The sequence below is a fragment of the Emys orbicularis genome, chromosome 11 (assembly GCF_028017835.1).
Source record: "Emys orbicularis isolate rEmyOrb1 chromosome 11, rEmyOrb1.hap1, whole genome shotgun sequence".
NCBI classification, from domain to species: domain Eukaryota; kingdom Metazoa; phylum Chordata; order Testudines; family Emydidae; genus Emys; species Emys orbicularis.
The window spans coordinates 60316339-60329547 of record NC_088693.1 but is presented as its reverse complement, the minus strand read 5'-3'; the positions used below and the strand labels follow the sequence as shown (position 1 = coordinate 60329547).

Here is a 13209-nt window from a genome sequence, read left to right as displayed (position 1 = left end):
ATTTTAAAACAGTGGATTTTGATACTCTCTTTTCTTTATATATCAGACGGTAGAGAATCAATGGAGCACTGTGTGTGACAGAGGTAGATCTCAAAGGCTCTACCAACATCCAATATATGCCACAACTTCTTTCTTGGGAGAGAATTTTTCACAGAGCCCCCAAAAAATCATACTCGCCATACTCCATATCATTGTGGAATATGTAGTATTATCCCTCAATAGATAAGGCCCTAAGCTCTGCCACCTTCTGGGGGAGTAATGGCTACCAGGATGGCCACTCTGATGGAGAGGAAATATATGGATGCCTTCCTGTTGGGCTCAATAAGATAAAGAGTCAAGATGTTAAGGACCAACTTTAGGTCCCATGGCAGTGCTCAATAAATCTTAGGAAGATGAACTAAAGATGTAGCTATAAGAAATCACTTAACATCCCAGCATAAAGATATCCTCATCCTGTCTGTATGCTGGATTGTGCAGCCACTGGACATTTTGAAGTTGAAACTGTAAAGCACTTGATCAGACACTGAACACCTTTTCTGCAGCTCATGAGAGTGAGGCTTAGATAGTCTGCACTGGGGGGGGACCACCTTTGAAGAAAAATTGCTATACCAGAGTCAGGTCAATTATGCTAAATCCCAGGATTCAACACTCTTCCAACCCTTGTCCTCAACTGAGGCTGCTGGTGACTGAAAACTTCCTAGAGGGATAAAACTCTGCCCCTGGAGAGGAAGCAAATATCCTGGGACAGAGCTGGAGGGGATGTCCCATGGGTAGGGGCTAGGAACACAGATTGAGGCACCTCCTGCACAAACTGGTATCAGGTGGCTGGGGAAACCCCTGGAGGGAGTCATGCTCAACATCTCCTGAGTCCCCATAGGAGCCCTTTTATGAGAAGGAGCAAGGGGGAATATGGGGATGAGCTGGTTGGCTTGCATTACAGCATGAAACACAACTATAGAGGTAAGTTTATAGCCAAAATCTTTCCTTTAAATAATGTTTTTGCTCTGTAGCAGAGCGCCCAATAAACCTCCTTGCAGCTATGGAGGCAGAACAAACAAACCACACAGACACACAAAAAATAGTGAACTCTTCAGTGTGAGGTGACTAGTTCTGTCTATAGAGTTGCATAAAGGATGAGAGCCCATTAGTTAACAGATCTGTGGACCTCATAGACAAAAGAGAAACTATTATTTCAAGTAGCAGTGCACACTGATGATCATTTGACAAACTACACAATGTTTACAGAGTTTCATGTCCTAAATAAAAATGCAGCACAATTTAGAGGTTCTTTGGAGCAAACTTTGCTTTTAAGCAACTGTCACAGCACCTGGTCACAGGGTCTGAAAATGTGATACACTAATCCATTCATTTGGGCAGCTCTGATGTCAGATTCTTTCGCAAGAACATAGTTTATCATATCACTTTGGGCTTGATCTTGTTGCACTGAAGTTAACAGGATTTCTGATTACAATGGGTGTACAACTGAGTCTAAATTAAATTGTGCTGTAGCAGAGATAAATAATTTTTCCTTAATCTGTCCTGGAAGAATCTCATTAAATCAAAGTTATCATAAAAAACGATAGCTATGATAATTCACTTTTATGCTCCACATGTTAATATATTCATTGATTCACCATAAGGAATTCTGCTGATATGCACAAATTCTTTTATAGAAACAGACAGCAGATTCTAATATGAGGCAGCTGATTTCTTAAAGAGCTTTCCAGATATGAAATATTTCGGCAAAAATGTGCTGATTACCAGATTATGTACACAAATTGAGTAGCAAACATTTCCAATGAAGAATAAGATATGACTTTGTAATAAAAACAATGTTCAAAAGCTCTTGAATAAAATATTGCTTTGTTGAAAATATCTTTAAAGAAGAACGCTTTGAATTTCAATTTTAAATTCAAAGCTGATTTGTCTACTTGCATTAGTCACTTAACTTTATAAAATGTAATTCAGACAGTGTGAAATAATGAAATTCATGTCAAGCACAAGAAATTTTGCAATCAAAGCAATGTTATTGCACCACTACTTCGAAAGTTTTGTGGATTTGTTAATGTATGTGTTTTGGAAATTATACTGCTTCATGTTATTTACATTTCTTCTTTCAGAAAGTAATGTTGACAATCCTCTTTTAAATTCAAATGGTTTCCTAACAGCACAAAAATTAGAAGGTCACATCTGCTAAGATTTTATTTACATTAGATGTGATTTTTTAAAATGCATGTCTAATTTGCATATGGCATTACTGTGTACACCAACCAGGTATCTGCAAAAAAGCAGGCAGTTATGGATCTAGCCAAATTTGCAGTTAGTGCCTAATTAGCTTGTGCAGTTCTAGTAACTACATGCAAACTCAGGCCCTAAAAATTGTACTATTCATCCCAAATCTGTGTTTAAAAAAATTCCTAAAAAGGCATAACTGGCTGGCCCAAGTTTTTGTGGCAGTCTTCAGGTTCAGAAAACCCATTAGACATCAGTCATGTTACAATTCTCTTCAACAACCACTAAAACTAAAGCACACTAAATGCCGCCTTTTACACACCTCCTGCTAGTGAGCCACAGAGTAGCACTATTGGTATTACACCTGGGTCAACAAATGCATTTTGTGGCAGTAACTCAGGCAGGGAAGGGACAGAGGGTTAATAGCCTCTCATTATTCAGGTACCTCCTGACAACGGATTCAAACAAGGGCAATGGCATTAGCCTCTATCAAGTAAGCAGGTTTATCCCTGCCCCAGAGGAGTTCCATGGTCATACGCATACCCAGAATCAGGGGTAAAATGGTCTGCAAGGTTAAACAGGACCGGGGGATTCCTCTGGATTAAACAAATTGAGAAAACCCACGCTGCAACGAGGAAGACAGGAATAAGTCACTATTCCAGGTCTTTACATTTTGAAACCATACAGTAATTTAAGAGTGTTTTATAACATCACCTACCTTCACTCCATGTCCAATATCATCTAGAATTGTGTAATCAATAGGTTTTCTAATGTAGCGAACTGGTCGCTCCAGGTTGGCTGGTGCAATGATTTTGTGGGTTCTTGAGGTGTTTTTGTTCGTAGTCAAAATGCCAATTTCTCTTCTAGCAACTTTCTCTTTATGGATGTCCACCGTCTGCAAAACACAATGTGTTTACCAATAGTGTTGAATATTAAGTGTACATTTGGTATTAAAAAATTGATTCGGCTCCATGATTTTATGAATTGAAGTTATATACAGATATATCATATAAATATTTGCTGAGTAAGCGCTGCTTACACTCCTTTTGTTCAATCACTTTTAGAAGTTACCACCTTCTGATTTCACTTGAACTCTTTACAATTAAGCAAAATCCCTCCTAATGTTTCCGCTCTATTAGCAACTATTATTAATTCGGTTTCACTAATTTAACAATTTTTGTACTTTGACAGCAATTTTAAATGTTAAATGAGTATCTATAATTTAATAGGTTTCAGAGTAGCAGCCATGTTAGTCTGTATCCGCAAAAAGAACAGGAGTACTTGTGGCACCTTAGAGACTAACAAATTTATTTGAGCATAAGCTTTCGTGGGCTACAGCCCACTTCATCGGATGCATGTAGTGGAAAATACAGTAGGAAGATATATATTATATATATACACACATACACACACACAGAGAACATGAAACAATGGGTGTTACTATACACACTATAAGGAGAGTGATCAGTTAAGGTGAGCTTTTATCAGCAGGAGAGAAAAAATGGGCCATTACACAAAGTAAAAGTATTTCTCCATGCTTATTTCCCCCTCCCACCACAGTTCCTCATATCTCCTTGTCAATTGCTGGAAATGGGCCATTTTCATTACCACTACAGTTTTTTTTTCTCTTCCTACTGTATTTTCCACTACATGCATCCGATGAAGTAGGCTGTAGCCCACGAAAGCTTATGCTCAAATAAATTTGTTAGTCTCTAAGGTGCCACACGTACTCCTATAATTTAATAGTCACCCTCCCAAAATGTCTTTCACTCTGATGAGGCCCCAAAGGTCTTTTCCCAGTCTGTTTCCCCCAGTTTGTGCGTGTGTCCTGTAATACAAACCTCAGACATAATTAATTTGTTTTGTCAGATTGTGGAGTAGTTTCTCATTATGATAATTTATTCATTCATAGTAGCAGTGGTATCAAAACAGATAATATTGTTCAGAACAATCAGAACAGGTTTCTCAGTTACTACACACAGTTTACTCTGCATTAAGGGTCAGATTTCTGAAAGCGCTTAGCACTTATCCAGCTATTCCCACTGTAGCCAATGGTAAAACGTCCACTGACTTCAACAGGAGCAGCATTAGGACCAAAGTTAAACACTTTTGAAAATCCCACCCTACATGCACAGCAATAACTATTATGGTAGAACAATGAATATGCAGCAAAGTATAATTAAAAAGTATCACTGCCAAACAGATGTCCCATGAAAGTTCCAGAGATATTAACATTCAAAACTGATTATTGCTGTGTCACTAAGCAAAAAAAAGTACAAGCCAGATGCCACATCTTTAACTTATCCCTTTGTACCTAAGTACTACAGATGATACTGTGGGCCAAATTCTCTCTACTTGAACTCCTGTGAAGTAAATGGAGTTACACTAGTAGAGAATTTGGTCCCTCGCATTCATCCATCTGTGACCTCAGACTGCACAGTGGTTCTCAAACTTTCATATATTGTGAGTGGTTTAAGATTCATTTTTAGACCATCCCACAATCCTGACTGCTTCTTCCCTACTTCCATTGCAGTGCTTGATTACACAGAAATAACGTTAGTACAAGAAAAGATTAAAGTACACTTGCTTTAACACAATTACTTATATTGCTTTGTGCTTTTGCTCTATTTCTTCTCCCTTGACACAGAGTTATGTTTAGTACCAAACCTCCCCCAATTTCCTGCAGCTTTAATTGCTAATCTCTCTAGGTCACTTGATATGGTTTTCCTTAGCTTGCTGTTGATCCAGTTTCAGTAAAATTGGTCACATTTGAATTTACACCAAAAGAACTTGCACAAAACAGAGCAGTTGTGCAGGGTAAACAGAGGTATCTGATGGATTTTTATTTAACTGGTCAAAAATCCTCTGGAAATCCTAAGGGTCTTGGCTTGGGACACAACAAGGAAAGAGCAATGTAACTTGAAGGCAGACTTACTTTCTTATTGCGAAAGAAACAGTTCTATGGACCACCGTTTCAGAGTCACAACAAGACAACAAAGCACTTGAAACCAACATTTTGGTCAAACCCATTGCTGACCTCAAATTTGGTAATTTCACATGAGGAAATTTATACTGTGAAGAAAGTTTCAGCTATTTGGGTTTATATAATCCTATCAAAATCACCCTCATTGCGATTTCTAGTGTCTCCTTTTTGTTACCATTTTAAACATGAATTTAGTGTTTGTGAATGGTAACAGACTGACTTTACGCAGTCAAGAGGGAGAGAAGTCCTCTTTATACAAAGTCCTATGTGTAGCAAGAGATCTGTTCTTTGCATGTACACATTCTCATAGCAACAAAAATAACTTCTTAGTGCTTTACACTCCTGTTTACACTGCAGTCAACAAAACTAAGAGCAAACGGGATTCTATTTCATCTTGTGCATCAGAACCATTTTTATTACCTTCCAGTCAATTACACTTATGCAAACTCTTTCAAGAAAATAGGGTTGCCCCAGTGTCCCAACAGAGGCATCAGCTAAAGACATGAATTAAATAGTATCTTATTAAAAGTATAAACACATCGGTCTTCCTTGAGGAATACTGTATTAGCTGAGGCACTACTATAGTTATCAAATAATGAAATACTTAAAAACCTATTAAAAAAGAAATTGATCCAATGGAAATGGGCTTGCATGGCAACCCAAGACTGCACCTTTACCTCTTAAATATAACTACTGAACAACTGAGGATCTGACCGTGGCACTCACTTGTGGTAAATATATAAAGAATTCTACCTGCAAAGATTTTGCAGACAGAGGTTTTTCAAGAAACTAATTTGCTTGGTTGGGAGACTATTGCAGATGTAATATCTTATTCTCTAAAACAACTATCTTGCAAGAACACTGAGGCAGTTGATTATATGAGAAACTGACAACTCAGATTAATCTGCAACCAAGGAAACAGAAATACTATGATCCTCAATACAAAGGTGACTACCATCACCACTGTCATAAATCCCTGAAGTAACAAGTACTGACTGTGTGTTTATTCAATAGTTTATAACTTCTATCAAGCTGATCTTATCATGAAAACATTTTCCTCAGAAAACCTCTGGAGTAAAAAAGATTCTATTATCTTCATTTTAAAATGCATGGGCGTAACAGGCTCCCCCCGGGGTGCCACCTGGAACTGAGCCACCACTGAGCCCTCTGACCTACCAGCCTGGGCTTCCCCTCACACTGTGCTGCTGTGCCAAGCTGCAGACCCGCTCCCAGTCTTACACTTCCACCAGCATTCACACAGATAGGGACACACCCAGCTGCAGTTACAGGCAGGCTCTCTGACCAGCCCCTCAGGAGGGCTCAACAGGTGATGGATAAGCTTCTCCTAAGACCTACAGTTTCCCCTAATGACTCACTGCCCTGGATAGGCCCTTCCCCACCCACTATCTAGACTGAACGCATCTTGCCTAATGGGTGTCATCCATGTGTAACTACATCTGAAATACAGACACGTCATAACTTCAGCTACAAAAATGATACATGCATACAAATAGGATAATCATATTCAGCAAATCATAACTTTTCCAATGACAACTTAGAATTTGTCCCTAATCAGCAATTTCAGGCTACTGTCAACATTGTTTTGTGAACTTCTCCAAAGCTCTATTAACTTTGGGCCACTGCTTTCAATTGTCAGATGGTAAATATCTGGGCAGAATTTAGGAACAGTTACTATTAATCTTTTGATAAGCAATTAAAGATGACTCCGAGAAAATTAGAGTAGCTTCAGAAAACAGCATTTGCTAAAGAACACATTTGAGCCAGTTTAAGTATATGTTCCAACCTATTCTTCCATCCGTAACTCTCTAGGCAAGTTTGAAATGCCAATATTCAATATGTACTTTGGCAAAATATTGTACCAGTCAGTTCTGGAAAGGGGTTACACTAATAATGAGTGCATTAGATAATTTTTGAGCAGTCACCAATTTACTGCCACCTCTTACATTAGAAATATCTTCAAAATCCTGTAAGAGGAGTCTCTCAGATTATTAAACTGGCCTTCTAAAAGATTGACTATTTGTTGACAAATTTCAGAAGTGAAATTGCAAAAGGAGTCCTGAATGCTTCCAAACTGGATTTCTGAAAAAACATAAGATTCCATACAATTCTAACTAGGACTTGCAACTATTCTCAGAGTATGTGTCTAGTAGACTTTTAAAATTCACTTTTAAAAACTTGAATGGAGACAGAAATCACTAAGTTCAACAACACTGACAAATGTTTTTGGAAAGGAATGGATCTTAAATATTTTGAAAATACTTATTCGCCAGGAGTTAAACATTCAGAGCACTAGGCAGAAATCACGTCGCGTCAACACCCACCGCAGGCCTTCGTGATGCTTTGTTTTAATTAAACAGTTGGATTCCCCTGGTCCGCACCAGTTCTAACTCCAAACTCTTGTCCCTTTAAAACTGGCTTGTTGCTTTAACATAGGAGTCCCTGTTTATGTGTGGCAAGTTCACAAACTTAACAAACTGATTTTTTAGAAGATAGTTGCCTAAACTCAAGATTTATATTTTAACTAATATCAGTTTAACAGCGGTTGTGATGGCATTGTTAAGATGCTGAAATTCATCCCATTCCATAAATTGGTAATACATGGTTCCAGTTCTGGAAAGTTATACAATTGTGCTGGCACTTTTGGAGCTGGCTGTTTGTTCCCATAGCTTGTGATAAGAGACAACTAACTGACAGTGGTTCCAAACTTTTCCTGACAGAATGCCGCATGGGGTGGGGGGTTCCAATGGAGGCTACATTGGGCTGGCTCACACATGCTCTTGCAGCTTAGCTAGGTGCCATGGGAGCAGTGACTAGAAGCTCAAGACTGTGGGTTGCTGTGGGGGCCCTGCAGCTCTGTACACATCACAAGCCACCCATTGGGTATGGTGTTGGAGGGAGAGGGATATAAATGAGAAGGACAAGGGCAGAGATCAAGAATGAAGCAGTATTTTCACTCTACCCCAGCCACCTGGATTAATCTCTGGCTCTCCCAGTAGAAAACAATGAAAGGAACATTTACTTTGTGTGAGGTCCTCGGTTAGTGCTGTGCCCGTCCCAACTACTGCTACTTCTTGAGCTCTTTATGACATTACAGTTGACAGATGGAAATTTAAAAACTGGCCTTGTACACAAAAAATTATTTGTTACAAAACCTTACAAAATCACCCCTTAAACCACTTTGGCAAGTTTTCAGGCTCCAATATTAGTTTCGAGAATTCAGAAGCCATCAGTATTCTGTCTGTGAACTAGAACAACTAAAATAAATGTGGTATTTAGATATATTTATAATTATAAATTGATGTTTATATAACAAATGTTTTTAGAGTTTAAGCTTTCTGCCTACTAGTAAACACTATACAAGTAAAAACCATGACCTAATTATGAAAAAGGGATGCTTTCCTGATTAGGGACCTATAACCTGAAATACTCAAATGACTTTGTCAACTTTAATCTCAGTGCTCAGATTAAGTTTGCAGGGTTGGCATTTAGAAAAAAAATAAGTTAACTGATCAAATTTGGCATTTAAATTAGTTGAACAAAATGAGCATGGATCTCCAGAATACCACTTTTTAAAATTAAGTGTCTTTTCAGAAGAGAACTACACTTTAACAAACATGCAATTTTGAAAAGTGTTCCTACTTAAAATGCCAGGTGGCCTTATTCTGCAAAATATTTATTTGGAGAGCACTTGTCTAATAAATTCTGGCTGACAGGACAGCCAAGATTCAGTTCTTCCTTGTTTAGAATTAAAGGCAGTTTAGCTCATCCTTCTCTCAGATTTTGGACTACAGACTGTTTTCCAAGCCCAAGGATCAGTCTGAAGTGATCAACATACTACTCTGAAGCATAGCCATGTATGAATTGAAGGAAGAGGTGGACCTGTGCCCATTCTGAAGCAGCGTGGATGAAGTAGATCAGCCTGAATTAAAATCCTTTGACTTTCTTGTACACATGAAGTATTCCAACTAGCACTAGAAACAGTACAACTGGCATCTTTACACTGGACGTGAAAAGCAATAAACACTGTAGAAGTCTTCTGCAATTGAGAATTTATATATATTTTATTTTTTAAGTCTTCCAAGAAGTTCATCCTGCAATAGGAGCTATAATCAAAGCTTCTGGACAAGAATTATCTCTTTATTATTTCATACAGATACAGTTTATGAAATGAAACCAAATTTGATTTTTAAAAAACATATGGAAGTTGAACTATATTTGAAAGACAATATTGTACCATTCATACAATGGGATTAATTGGCCTTCGAACACTAAAATTCAAGCATTGCATATATTAAGTGTGCCTTTCCAGAGAACTTTGTATAAATTAATTTAAAATAGTCATGCACTGCAAATGATAAGGGGGGAGGGATAGCTCAGTGGTTTGGGCATTGGCCTGCTAAACCCAGGGTTGTCAGTTCAATCCTTGAGGGGGCCCTTTAGGGATCTGAGGCAAAAATCTGTCTGGGGATTGGTCCTGCTTTGAGCAGGGGGTTGGACTAGATGACCTCCTGAGGTCCCTTCCAATTCTGACATTCTATAATTACACACATGGCAGACAAATGAAAAATGACTGTGTCATTAATAGTTGGAGGTTGAGGGGGCTGTTCTTTTTGTTTTAAGAGATGGAACTACTGATATCCTTGCAGACTGACAGCAGCCCAGCACAGCTGCCAATGTCCCCAGTTAAACCTTCACTCTTATGGTATCACTGTTTCTCATGAAAGCACTGAAAATGTCCTTCACATGAAATGCTACAGTCTCAACAAAAGGAGCACATATTTAAAAAGACGCCAAAAACTCTGAAAAAATATTTTTAGCTACGTTTTGTTATACAAATGCAGCACTGAAAATGTTGGCAGATATATTTCCGTTAGCCTTTAGCCTTCCGTTAGGCACTGGTAATTTTGCACTTCTTTGTAATAATGAAGCATTTTGCATTTGTACTAGTGGCAACAAAATAAACTCACATTTCAATTAGTATAAATGTCATATATTCTCAGAAAGAAACAGACAATTGGAAATGTGATGGCATTCTTTTAAAAAGCTGCTTTGCATAAACTACAGGACAAAAATATAACAAGCTTTTCACATATGCAGCATACAAAACTGATCAGCCTGGACAAAATAATACTTTCCACTTCTATAATGCCTGCTGTATAAGGATCTCAAAGCTCTTCACAAATATTAAATAATATATTTATTTTTACAGATTTGGAAACTATCACAAATTAAGTGACTAGGTCAAGATCACTGGAAGCCTGTGATAGAAGAAATGGAACCCAGACTTTCCAGCTTTTAGCCTCTCTCTTAACCACAGGGCTTGCAAGATTTGTCACCTAATAGACCGAAGACTAAACCTGCTACCTGGGGTGCCATACCCCTGGCAATTTAAAGCACTGTACTCTGCGCACTCTTTAATGACAACATATCTAACTGCTTTCTGTTAAGTACGTTTAAGAAAGTGGAACCTACTATGTCTCACCTTTGTTACTTTCTTTCCCTTCCTGGTTTCACTCCTCTCTTTCCTTTCCTATAAAAGACGATGGCACATTTTCTCCTGTGCTGTCTTCAGTGTCAGCTTCCATTTTAACTTCTCTCCATCCAGCCCCTCTTCTCTCCTATCTATCTCTTTATCTCTACTTTGTTTCCTTTCTTCTCCCACTCTTCCCCCTCAAATAATCTTTCTAAATACCACACTAGCCTATTTTAATTTGCATCAACCTCTCCTTCACCCAATCCCATCACATCCAGGACTGGAAATTTTACCAAACTCCTAATAGCCCGAGAACTATACCTATTAGTCAAAAATTGATACAAAATATAGTGCCCACCATTGTCCAGCAGAAATGCCTAGGTCAGAAGCCAACCACCTCCTCCCCCAGCTACTGGGAAAGCAAGGATGCTGGAATTCCTGCCAGGGTGCTGTCCCAACATCCTGCTCAATGGGTTTCACATCCTTTTCTATCAATCACAAGCCAGTAGGTCTCTGGTAAATCTGTAGCCTGGACTTAACCCATTCTGGTGGCTGGAAGGAAGAAGCATTTTTGTCAGTTACACTGTAGCCCATTGGTTCTGAATAGCAGTAGGATTTACTTGGCTGCCAACAAAGCTACACGCAGTGGCAAGCTACTTGCAGATTTAAGACTTTGTTGGACAGAGGGGGAAAGTGATGCATGTTTGTGAGATAATCTTCATAAGCACAAGGGCTAAACACAAGATTTTTTAAAATAAAAGTTGAGAGCCTGTAGAAGTTTATGATACTCAAAAAGGTTCATGATCTAGTGGCTTTCTCAAGTCCTGCTTAACCACAAGGCCTATGTCACTTATGAGTCCAACTTTACTTTCACATGTTTAGAAACCAGAAGAAACAGTTTATTTCATGTCATTTTAATTATATGCAAACATTAAAATGAAATACATAACTGATGTCGTGATCAAGCAACATCTTACTTTGGCAACACTTCTGGAAAAGCAGGCAGGTCTTAAGATTCCTCTCCCCCACAGAAAGTTATATGATCTTTCTATCAACTTGCAACATTAAGTGTTGACCTCAATTGCTTTTGTAAAGAACACTAAAATGCCAAGCACATGTAGACTTGCAGGGGGCAAAGGGAAACCTGAAAGAGATGATACTATCGGGAACCTAGAGCTGTGCATGTTTCACAGGAAAATACTCTACTCTGAGTGCTTTTCAACATCAACTCCTGTACTTCATTTGGTAAATAAGTAAATAGATTTTTTTTCAAATACCTGGTTTTACATTTTACTTTATAGCTTAATTATATAAATTAATTATTTGAATTTACCATGTCCCATAATCAATGTCAAGAGAAAACTAAATTAAAACACAATAAGTTCAAAATGGACAACAGGAAATGCTACTTTACTCATTAACAGGTAGAAACTACTGTTACAAACAGCAAGATTCAAAACAGAACAGAAAAAATAGCATCTGTATTTACACTAACTAAATATAAATTATAGGGACTATCAAACCTCATGCTTCAGGGTATCTGTAAATTACCGTATATACTCTATCATAAGCCGGTTCGTTTATAAGCTGACCCCCCCAAGATGGATAAGTAAAAATGGAAAAATTTTATGACCCATTCATAAAACGACCCTATAATTCAGGGGTCAGCAAACTTTGGCTCCCGGGCCATCAGGATAAGCCATTAGTGGGCCGAGATAGTTTGTTTACCTCGGGCGTCCGCAGGCACGGAGGTAAACCTAAGTAAACAAAGTGTCCCGGCCCACCAGCGGCTTACCCTGACGGGCCGGGACAGCAACTGGTGGGGAAATGTTTTTTGGGGGAGAAGCTGGGGGTCAGGGGAGTAACCTCTGTGACCACCCCCCACATGACCCCACCCCTAGCCTGGGACCCCCACATTCTCCCCATCCCATCCCTTCCCACCTTATCTGGGGAGGGCCAGGGGAGGATGTCTCTGGCCTGGCTGGAGCTGCTCAGGCAGGCTGGGCAGTGCGGCCGCAGCCTGATCCGGTGGACCAGACTGGGAGGCGTGGCCGCAGCATGTTCCAGCGGGCTGGGCCGGGTGGCACAGCCGCAGGGTGCTCCGGCGGGCTGGGCGGTGCGTCCACAGCCTGCTCTTAGGGGTGGGGCCGAGCGGCACGGCTGCAGCCTGCCAGCCCCGGAGCTGCAGCTACTTCGGAGACTGGGGGGAGAGCAGTGTGGCCAGAAGCGGAGAGACTCTGGCCCCGCCTCTTCCCTTCTGGCTGTGCTGGCTGTGCTGCCTCTCCTTGCTCCCTCTGTTGGGGGGAGGGGCTGTCCCCCACCTCTCCCTCTCTATACCCATTCATAAGCCGACCCCCTTCTCTGATGCTTCCCTTTTTTACTAAAAAAAAATGCGGCTTATGAACAAGTATATATGGTAATTACCAAATAGGGGCTGGAGAGATATGTCCCAAGGCACAGCATTATTCATTTTGCCAGATGCCTTATGGGATTGTTTGCC

General features: G+C 39.6%; 1 protein-coding gene across 47 annotated transcripts in view; it reads right to left on the bottom strand.

Annotated features, from left to right (window-relative positions):
* The window catches only part of ABI2 (abl interactor 2), a 95459-nt gene that overhangs the window by 36745 nt on the left and 45505 nt on the right, over positions 1-13209 (bottom strand). For 39 of the 47 annotated variants that reach the window (XM_065413507.1, XM_065413508.1, XM_065413511.1 and 36 more), the window contains one exon: positions 2951-3127. The exons of 5 other annotated variants lie outside the window; for them this stretch is intronic. In XM_065413507.1, the coding sequence (XP_065269579.1) occupies positions 2951-3127 (177 nt within the window). Of the gene's footprint in view, positions 1-2941; positions 3128-13209 lie in introns of all 47 variants that reach the window. 3 more of the 47 variants (XM_065413550.1, XM_065413522.1, XM_065413532.1) reach the window with 1 other exon arrangement.